This window comes from Notolepis coatsorum, assembly GCF_963971535.1.
Source record: "Notolepis coatsorum genome assembly, chromosome: 12".
In the NCBI taxonomy this organism is placed as follows: Eukaryota; Metazoa; Chordata; class Actinopteri; order Aulopiformes; family Paralepididae; genus Notolepis; species Notolepis coatsorum.
In genome coordinates, this window is record NC_140176.1 from 43022704 (window position 1) to 43034187 (window position 11484).

An 11484-nucleotide genomic window follows, 5' to 3' on the forward strand; every position below is an offset into this window, starting at 1 on the left:
ACTGTTTGTCTTTTTCTTTATAAATACCATTTTAAAGAGCTTTTTATTTAACTTTCTTCCCCCCCTGAACCTCTTCACCTGATCTGTGGTATTTCCCAAAGAAAAACTCACCTTGTCGTGCAAAGAGCTGATGACTTAAGAGAAAGGGTAGGGGGGGGGGGGGGGGGGGGGAAGAAAAGTGGGCCGTGCAACTTTGAAAGAGAACCCTTTCCTGAACTGCTTTGTAAACCTTTTCGCGGCTTGAAAAGGACAATAATAATCCTGCTATACGTCTGTGTTTAAAAGATATTCAGCGTGGCCTTGTGTGATGATGTGATTAATAATGTTTGGAATGAAAAATTAAGACAGGGGAGATAAGCAAATAAATAATAAAGCAAATAAAAAAAATTATAATAATTACACATTATATTAATAAATTAAACACTTTCGCTTATTGCTTAAGCTTTCGATCCAAGACCTTTATCAGAACACCTTTTGTTCCGAATACCTTCTGACGAAGGTCTTGTATCGAAAGCTTTACCAGTAAATTCATGGTGTTTGCATCACGGTGCTGCATGGAGCCTCTGTTATGATATATTGATATTTTACCCCCTTTAGCACCTTTAAATATATATATATTTTTTAAACACTTTTGGTCCACTCCTTTTTTGCTTTTCACACAGTATATTGCATTTTATATTCAGCTTTTCTTTTATCTCTCTCTGTCTCTGATATGTAGATGGCTGTGAATTCCATTTCCGGAGAATAATCATGTGAGAAACCAACAGGCTGATCAAGGTAATCAATACCTGGTGGGAAACACAGCAGCCAGACATGAATACATAACAGTATCCCGGCACAGCCACAGCGTCGGTTACGGCACATAAAACGGGGCTTGTCTCCATGCATCATGTAACAGTGATATATCACATTGTTGTCAGATGAGTAATTGCCCTGAGATATGGATGAGAAAGGGCAGCCCCTAATGGTTAATTAACAATTATGTCAGCCCGTGAGATGACCGGGAGACCAATCACTTTGATAAGAGACAGTGGAGGGGACGGAAATCAAATTATTTTATGACTTATTGGCCCCGTAATGCTTCTCTAACATGACTTTAATCACCCTGTGGTGAGTCCTCCCCCCCTGGTTATCTGGGGGAGGGAACCAATCGAGAGAGGAGGAGAAAGAGGCTCTGCTATTTGCTGTTATCTCCTGCGTCACTGCTGACTCAGTAAGCTATAAAAGCACACGGCCATCATCGCGGCCATTTGGGTGCTTTTCCGAGAGATGGCGCTTCCAGAGATTAGACGTGTCCTTTGTAAATGAAATACAAATCACCCCGGGCTCTGCGCTTTACTTCATTTACTAAGTGCTACATTACCTCATACGTTTGGACCTAACAATGGATTTCCCATAAATCTCTGGACAGTTGAAATGACGAACAGGCTCACATATCACAAAATGTGCCAGCACTTATTAGCACTTGAGAAGTTATTGATCTGGCATTTTGATTAATGCCCGTCGTCAGGGGCTTCGGTGGCACTAAGAGGGCTTGCTGAGGCCCCCCCCCCCCTGTACCACTGTGTCTGGACCTGTCCCTTCCGTTACCCTCACTTTGTGCTGACTGCCAGTCTTGAACCCTGGCAAGAGGAAGTCCACTGCAGTGGCCTGCTGGCAGAGGGATGACAGAACCCACCCTTCTCCTTTAACCGTGATGTAATGATGTGGGTTATGCAAACAGCGCGATGGTCGGGGGAAGAGCTTGTTTCTATAGGGACGCTCGCCAGGCGTTTGTATTCATGGTGCAGTGCCCTGCGGTTCTGACGGAAACGGCCCAAAAGGTTTAAAGGCCGGATTTATTTGACCGTATTCCATGTTACCTGTACGCACGTAGATTCTTGGTAGAGTTTGACTTGTGACGTTACTGTAGATGGAAGAAATAAGCCATTTCTAACGTTCATAACTCATCATAACTCAATTATTATCATTCTTTATTATTATTGTTTTTACAATGGTTACAAATATTACAAATATAAACAATACGTTTACAGCAGCAAAATGGATTGAAAACTCAGATTGTACAGTCTATGAAGCACTCGCTCGAGATAATTCTCAAGTTTGAGAATTAAAATAATCTCTGATGTGGTTTAGCCTTCAGTGGTCGGGGTGATCCGTTTGTTTACATTTGGATTACAAATTGGCTAAATAATTCAACTAGATTTATGCTGTCAACAGCCAACAGCAAAGGGTATATCCCCGAAACGCCTCGATAAAATCCTTTGACCACACCCCTAATCCAGTCAAACAGCGTGGCCCTCAGTACCAACTTTTCAAAAAACGCCGGCCCATACGTTCAGTGAGAATCAAGTGAGAATCTTTAGTGAGAATCAAGTGAACGGCATAGGAAAGTATGGAAAAAGGTATCTGACAAAATCCAAATGGCAGCCATATTGTTTTGCATATCGCTTTAATAAATAATAACATAGGATATCGCAAAGGGACAGCACGTTTCATCACGATCGGACAAGGCGTCAAGGAGTGGTTCAATGATTTTAGTTTTGTCAGAATAGCACTGCCATGAGGCCACATGACTCAAAACCTCACTGGCCATACCATATAATTACCCTTTACACCGATCTAACTGAGTGGATTTGAACCTGAAACCATAGGATCCACAGGTGGCCGCACTAACCAGCTGAGCTAAAGGGTCAGACCCAGGCACGTGCACACATAGAGCCCAAGGGGTGCTTGAGCACCTGCCCTTTTGAGCCTCATAAAAAAAGTGCCATAACATTTCTTAAAAAAAAAATAAGATTTGTCTTTTTTACCGATGCGCATATAGACTGCCCTTCCAACTGAAAAATGTCAGGATAGAATCAAAATATTAGGTAAAGAGAGAAAGATGCCCCATATTCCATTGTAGTTTGCACTCCTCAGCGTGCCTCTCCGCGGACCTATATATTTTATGCATAGTGTGGGTGGTGATGATGATGATGATAGAAACCGCTGTGGCGCATACAGTTGAATGCTGGTATTACACTCACTGAGGGATTGATTGATTGATTGATTGATTGATTGATTGATTGATTGATTGAAAAGTTTATTAACAGATTGCAGAATGGGTACAGTACAGTACAGCTCAATACATACAATTGTTAAGGGGATGCAGACCAGAGAAAGACTTTCGTCTTGTTTACATCAGGGACACGAAGAAGTCAAGTCCGATGGGATTTGGGAATCTCAAATACAAATCGGGATTGGAATAAAAAATGCATTTATATTAAACAATACAGAATATACAGCACTTCTTGGGGTCTGTAGGGTAAGCACTTCCCTCCCCCCTGAACATTTATGGAGATGTATGGGCCTTTTAAGTCAGTGATAAAAGTGTCTTTCAAGGATAAGTGAGCTCCTGCACTGATTATTATAGTTCAATATTCAATATTTGATCACCAAAACCCCCCCAAAAGCATAAAAAGGGGGCCCCCAAAACCGTGCTTGCGCGCTTTGCGCACTCCGTTATAAGACACACAGGTATAGTGCCCTTTTCAGCCTTTGAGCACTGGCCCCTCTAAAGTCCTGTGCACGTCCCTGGTCAGACCTGCTTGCAGGTGCTGGTTTACACCAATATAAAGGCCCACCGCATTGAGCTGTGGTGGTTCTAGTGTTGGCGTTTTCCTCTATGGAACGAAGACATCATCCCCACGAGAGTGAGACATCCTAATGGCCACAAACACAAACGGCTGCATTTCTGTAGTGCTTTTCCAGTTCTAGTACTACTCAGTGTGTACTACTATTACAATGGAACGACTGCATGCGCTTTTTCAGAATGGATGTCCCCCCGGTGGGAATCGAACCGCTCACCTTGACAGTGTTAGTGCCATACTCAGAAGCACTCTACCCCTTGAGCTACTCGAGAGACGGCAACATGACGATCCTGATCACGGTGTGTCTTTCTCCATAGGAGCCTGTCTTTGCAAGTTTCACCCAATTGTCCGAATGGCATGGCGATGATGTTTGTCACGTGCCAGAGCCATCTCAATAACCAGATAGCCCTACGATCCCACAGTACGACTACGGAAGCGTATTGCTGCCACACCAGAAACAGAAAAAGATCAGTATCACATTATAACGTGATAACTTATTGTTTTAACGTAAAACATTTCACGTTATAACGTTTTATGTTAAAACAATAAGTTATCACGTTATAACGTGATACTGATATTTTTTTATGTTTCTGGTGTGGCAGCAATACACTTCCGTAGTACGACACACTGTCTGAACTGCCGTTTTCTTTCAACGTCACGAAGATGGAAGTCCAAGATGATCACTCAAAACTTTAAGCATTATTTTGATTGTTGATGTTGATGTGATTAGCCAGGACCTTGTCCTTTAGGAGATTGCTGGACCAAAACCATGCTAGAAAACACAGCCCACCTCAATTCAGAGCCACCATCGCGGAGAGAAGCCTTAATGGTATATAAAATAGGAATCCTGTGCTTAAACTTGTGCTTTGAGCTTATCATTTTATTATTATATATATTTTAATTTTAATTTTATTTACCATTTATATATAAATTATATATATATATATATTATATATAATATATATCTTTATTCTTAATGTTAACGTATCTGCACAACATAGTGTTATTTACCTTTGTATAATATTCTCTTCGGTCCCTTTCCATCTAGTCCTGTAGAAAAGAACAGGGATAATATAGTCATCTTATCTCACCGATCCTATTTTATCGTATCCAATGTCTCCTTTACATTGACATCAGTAGAAGCCAAGACATGCATCTCGTATGACAATGGAAGAATCAAGCCTGACTCTAGTAACCCCACAATCACACATTATTCTACAACCCACTGTGGTTATAGTCACAAGTTTCACAGCATTTCGAATAAACCTAAGTTACTTTTTTTTATTTTTTTTTAAATGTTTAGCTGCACTGAATATGCAGTGACGATTTTCAATGTAATGTCACAGCAGCAGCAAACCAATCATTTCTGGTGTGGTTGTACGGCCATCTCTCTCCGTAATGGACAATAATTGAGCAGAATCCATCACTATTGCCAGAAATAGAATCCCATAATGGCCATAAATTGTGCCTGGTGAAGGTATGAGCGCGGGGAATCTGACCACCCCTGCTGAGAGCGAGAGGCAAGGGAATCTGACCACCCCTGCTGAGAGCGAGAGGCAAGGGAATCTGACCACCCCTGCTGGGAGCGAGAAGCAAGGGAATCTGACCACCCCTGCTGAGAGTGAGAGGCAGTGCAGCTTCCACACGTTAGGCTTTCACACTCCTCCATGACTCCATGCTGATTACATACAATGCAAGTGCAATTGATTCAAATCATACCTTTTATGCACAGAGGACAATGAATCGGCCGCCCTCTTACAGAGCATTACGGACAGGCTGCAAAGACGCAGACCTTCTACTGAATTAAAATAAAAGGTCAATTGAACACTTTAATCTGACATGTACTCAGAGGTGTCTGTGTCAAATTGGTCGTATTCGGTGATTGAATTGGTGCATGTGTCCGGGTGATCGTGAGTGATCCATCAATATTGTGTGACGAAGCTCCTGTCCAGGGCAGCTCCCAGGCTCGGGAAGTCCCTCCCCCAAGACATTAGAGACTCAGAGTCTCTCAATTTTCCAATCCCGCCTCAAAACCAATCTCTTCTCCACTGCCTTCTCCTAACCCCCCCCCCCCCACAAACACACACACACACACAGTGCACACACACACCCATTCCATCCTTGTGTGTGTTTGTGTTACGCTCGTCTGTTGTTTGTCTGACTACCCACAGCCCTTAGTGTAAAACTAGAAAAGCTCTATATAAACCCTCTATCTATTTTATTATTATTATTATTATTATTATTATTATTATTATTATTATTATTATTATTATTATTATTATTATTATTATTATTATTATTATTATTATTATTATTATTATTATTATTATTATTATTATTATTATTATTATTATTATTATTATTATTATTATTATTATTATTATTATTATTATTACCATTCCTTAATAGTGTATAATAATAATAATAATAATAATAATAATAATAATAATAATAATAATAATAATAATAATAATAATAATAATAATAATAATAATAATAATAATAATAATAATAATAATAATAATAATAATATAAAGTCTTGAAGTGTGCAAGTGGCTGTTGTTGCAGTGGAGATTTCTTAACATACTCTATAATATCAATATCATCTAACTCCTCAAACAAAACAATTATTTCATCTCCGCCCCCCCCCCCCCAACCCAAGAGAACACCTGAATTAAATGAGCAAAGCCGGGAGACTTACTTCGAAAACCCTGCCATAAATCAGCACTAGCTATTTCATCTGATTGAACGAGAGCAAGAGCCTGAAGTTTGCCTGTGCTGTGCGGAATGTGTTTGTGGTGAGTCTCGTAAATGCCAAGTTCTTTGGGCAATAAGAATAAATATCACAACCACTCTCTAGAATTACCACATAATTGGGGACTTTCCGCGTCTGCACAGGACCCTGCTGTCTCCTCCCACCCTACCATGTACTGCAGTGGAAGAGTCCATGTTCAGGTGATGAGGGGTGAGGAACACGGCAGACGGAGGTATTCTTTTGCCAGGAGCAGAGTTCAATGACGGCTTACATGGTTTTAGAACACTACAACAGTAACAACAACAACTATACCGACCATTTGGTGGAAGTCTTGAAAGTGGCACTTAAATTATTTTAAGATGTTGTATATGGACTGGTGTAAGTTCATTGGGATATCACCTATCTCTTGCCATAATAAGACAGTCCTTGACTAAAGAAATTCCTTCGACTAATATTGTCAACTAGCTGATATAATATCGCTTAGCTGATATAATAGATACATCTGTAAAACTGTGCTTCCCATATGCAATCATGCTGATGGTCCTCTTTAAATCAAGTACAAATAACTACAACAGTTAAAATAATAACTCATTCAGCATGGAAAAAAAGCATACAAAAACGAATAATCTACAAAACAAAGTCTTGGTCCAGTAAGACCAACCTATTAACGGAATAAGAGGGGCTGTGCTGCAGGACAGTGGTCCCATATTCAACCTGGCCTGGTCCGTGTCCACTCCTCTTGTTATAATACCTCTGTGCCAGCACAGCACTCAGCAATAAGCTGTCATATGTTTGGCCCACTCAAAAAAAACGAAATGATTTGATTGTCAAAAGCTAAGCCAATCACGAAGGAAAAAAAACACACACACAAAAAAAGCATAAAATCCCTACAGCCTAAATGACACATGTTGCTGAAGCAGTCAGGAGGCAAGTCATTCACCACAGCTTTGATACTTCAAAGCATGTTGAGATTCTGCCAAATGAGAGAAGTCTCTTGGCCTCTTGTTGTAATTCCAGTGAGCGATGAAAGATAAAGTAGCAACACTTATTTACTTGTTTTTCTATCCAAAGGAACAGGCAGCGATGTTTTTGTTTCCACAATCTGTCTGATCAAACCGCTACCTCCAATTGTCTAATTAATGTTAGGTTATGGATCTTGGCTTTGGTGGCAGAATTGAAAAGATGTTAATAAATGTCTTGATATTTATATCATAAACTCTATGCTGTAGTGTGTGTGGGAACAAACGTCAACTAACAAGCTTAGCCGAAGCTCCTTTACCTTTTGTTGCAGAGTCAAAATGTGACAGGTGTTGTGAGTATACATCATCATCACCTCTACTCTCTTAAAGAGAATGAACATATTAGAGTATGATGGCTTGTGAAATGTTTTACACACTCCTGTGTCTAACCACTACAGACCCCCCCCCCTAGCATTCACAAGAACCGGCATTGTCAGTCTGACAGGAGACTGACTGACTCTCCCAAGACCCGAGCACCCTAACAGGTGCTGGAAGGGGCACCTGTTCCTCACCCCGGGCCTCAGGCAGCACCGTTGGCTTGTTGACCAGGGGGACAGGCCTTGATGCGGGCGCATAGGCTGTCTGACAGGCTGGTGAGCCGGTTTGAGGCAATCCACAGAGATGTGGTCGGGCTTGCCCCCAACATTGACCGCAATAGTTATCGTCCGTCTCGTGCGAGATGAAGACATACTTAGCTGTTCGTAGGCCGGTTGGAACTACCTGGTGGTCCACACTGGGAAAAAGGCACAGGTATGAAAGCACTTCACAGAGCAGTGGAAAAACTCACAAGACCATTTGCCTGTGGGTGGAATGCCCCATGGTGCAATGATGCTTCATTCCCAGGTTTTGGGTGATCTTGGCCCAGAGGTCCGAGGCGATCCGGGGTCCACGGTTGGAGGAAATGCCAGATGGCACACTGAACTGAGCAACCCAGGTCCTGATGAAAGCTTGCGCTACATCAGCAGTTGTCGCAGACTTACGGCCAGTTGCCGGTTCTGTCCACCATGTTGAACGGGTATGTAAACCAGTAGGTTATGTAATCCCACCAGGTCCACGTTTACACGATCGAACCGCCACTCGGCACCTTGAATAGCACCAACGGCTCCTTGATGTGAGGGTGCACCTTAGCACGCTGGCACTTCATACAGGCTGCAGCCCAGTCCTGCACATCTTTCCTGAGCCCATGCCACAAGTTCAAGTTCAAGTTCCTTTTCAAGTTCCTTTTATTGCCACACGGCCAGGCCGGTGTAATTCAAGCACGGTGCAGGTGGTAGCTGCGACAATACACCACATAAAACATAAAAAGACACATGGAACAGTACAGTACAAAAAACAGAAAACACCACCTAGAACAAATACATGACAGAAACAGTACAGTACGAAAAACTATAGATGTCAGTTCAATGTAACATAGACCAGAAGAAACATAACAGCAGGGGGTAAATTTAGGAGGAGTTGGAGTTAAGCAGTTGTATGGCCTTGGGGAAGAAACTGTTATTGAACCTTACAGTGTGACTACCTAGTGACCTGAACCTCCTACCAGAGGGGAGGTGTTGGAAGAGGTGATGAGCTGGGTGCAGGGGGTCACTAATGATTTTGTTTGCGCGTGTGATGGTGTGATATTTGTGTATAGAGTCCAGGGTGGGGAGTTTGCAGTTGATGATTTTGGATGCCCTTTTTATGATCCTGTCTAGTCTGTGTAGTGTGTGTTTGGGTGTGTTGCCGTACCATACAGTGATGGATAATGAAATAATGTTTTGTATTATGGCTGTGTAGAATTGTACCATTAAGTTCTTCCTAACCTTGTATTTCTTGAGTTGTCTCAGATGAAATAGTCTTTGATTGGCTGTTTTGAGTAGATGAGTGGTGTGATGGTCCCAGTTTAGTTTATTGCTGATGTATGTTCCTAGGTATTTGAATGTGTCTGTGGCTGAAATGGGTTGATTGTTGATGAGCATGGGTGTTTTAGTGGGTGTGGTTTTCCTAAAGTCAATGATGAGTTCAACAGTCTTGCTTTCATTGAGTAAGAGGTTGTGTTCTCTGCACCACGTTAGTGTCCGCTCCACCTCCAGCCGGTAGTCATCCTCCTTGTTGTTGGAGATCAGCCCTAAGATGGTGGTGTCGTCCGCGTATTTCAGCGTCTTGACTGAGGGGGATGCTGATCGGAGGTTGTTTGTATAGAGGGAAAAAAGTCACGGGGAAAGAACACACCCCTGTGGTACTCCGATGTTGGTGGTCAGAGGGAGAGAGGTGTGGTTATTGTAGAGGACTACTTGTTTGCGGCCCTTCAGTGTGTCCAGCAGCCAGAAACAGGCAATGTTCATGTTGGTCAGGGTTTGAAACAGTATGAGGGGGTCGATGGTGTTGAAGGCACTGCTGAAGTCAATGAAAAGTATCCGTGCATAGCTGTTTTTGGTCTCCAGATGCTGGAGGGTGTAGTGCAGTGCCAGGTTGACTGCATCGTCAGTAGACCGGTTTGAGTGATAGGCAAATTGTAGGGGGTCCATCAGGGGGGATGTGAGTATTAAAAAAAAAAAAAAAGCTAGCCTTTGTGAGGGCTTTCTGCCCTGGTGCGAGAGGCCTTTTCCAGCTCGCAGGTACAATGGGGTGTGGCGTATTCAATGCCCAGGTGAACCATGTTGACAACCGCACAGGAGAGTCAATCAGCAACAATGTTGCTCTTCCCTGCCACATGTTGAATGTCTGTGGTGAATTCTGATTTGTAGGCTAGGTGCTGCTGCTGCCAGGCGGACCATGGCTCTGAGACCTTGGACATGAAGAAAGATAGTGGCTTGTGGTTCACAAGCAGGAAACATAAATCGCCTATGGCCCAGCAGCTCATGGTCAAATGTGCTGCACTTTCATTCATTGGGCTGGAACTGCCGACCGAAGAAGACAAGCAGCCGCCAGACACTGTCTACCAGCTGCTCATGAACGGTGCCCACGGCGTAGTCTGAGGCAACAGTCATAAGGGCAATGGGCACATCGGGGAGTGGATGTGCAAGCATGGTGGCATTTGCCAAAGCGCTCTTGGTGTCTGTGAACACCTTCGCTATTTCATCTGACCAGTCACGTTCATGCTTGGGAACCTTGCTTCTGAGGGTCTCGTACAGAGGGTGCATAAGGCCCGCCGCATGGGGAATGAACCGATGATAAAAGCTCACCATCCCCAAAAACTCTTGAAGAATCTTAGTTGTGGGGCGGCTGGGTAGCGCAGCGGACTAAGCGCTCGCCTACCACCGCAGAGACTCTGGGATCTAATCCAGCTGTCAGCGGTACCTCCGGCTTGGTCAGTCGTCCCTACTAACACAATTGGCAGTGTTAGCGGGTGGGAAGCCGGTGGGGTATGTATCCTGGTCGTTGTAAACAGCGACTCCTACTGGTCAGTCGGGGCGCCTGTTCGGCAGGGAAGGGATCTGGGGGAGATAGTGTGATCCTCCCACGCGTTACACTCCCCCGGTGAGAGTCCTCGCTGTCAGGTGAAAATAAGCGGCTGGCTGACTCCACATGTATCGGAGGAAGACATGTGGTAGTCTTTTCCCTCCCCAGGCCGACAGTAAGGGAATTGGCATGGGATGGGAAAAAAATACGGAAAAAAGGGGGAGAAAAAAGTAAAAAAAAAAAAAAAAAATCTTAGTTGTATGGGGCTGTGGGAAATCACACCTCTGGTGATACGATAACCGGGAAATCAATGGACGGCAGCCTGGACTGCCAATGAGACTGTACCAGCTGAGGTGTTCAAACAGACTGGTGGGACAGGTGTTCTGTATGGGTGTTCTGCTTCGGATGTGCTGGCAAAGAGTATGTCACACAAGTAGACAAACAAGAAGGTATCTCAACACAGATTCTATGAGACGTTGAAAGGTCTGCGCTGCGTTTTTGAGAACCAGAGTCGTAAAAGTAAAACAGCATTTATTGAAGCACATGGTCACCTGTCTTTTGCCCTAGTTTCGTATCAACTTGCTGTTAGTGGCCTTGAGCGCGGGGCCATTCTCCCCCACTCTGACCTTGCTGGGCGATGCCGGGAGGATGCTCGTGTGCCACGTCCATGATGAAGAGTAGGCAGCCTGAGCAGGTGACA

General features: G+C 43.5%; 1 protein-coding gene across 1 annotated transcript in view; it reads right to left on the reverse strand.

Annotated features, from left to right (window-relative positions):
- The window catches only part of rnf32 (ring finger protein 32), a gene marked incomplete at both ends in the record, with an annotated part of 34331 nt that extends 24290 nt beyond the window's left edge, over positions 1–10041 (reverse strand). Inside the window, 2 exons of the mRNA XM_084325822.1 lie at positions 9626–9858; positions 9951–10041. Of these exons, the coding sequence (XP_084181948.1) occupies positions 9626–9858; positions 9951–10041 (324 nt within the window). The remainder of the gene's footprint in view (positions 1–9625; positions 9859–9950) is intronic.
- Positions 10042–11484: the final 1443 nt, after the last annotated feature.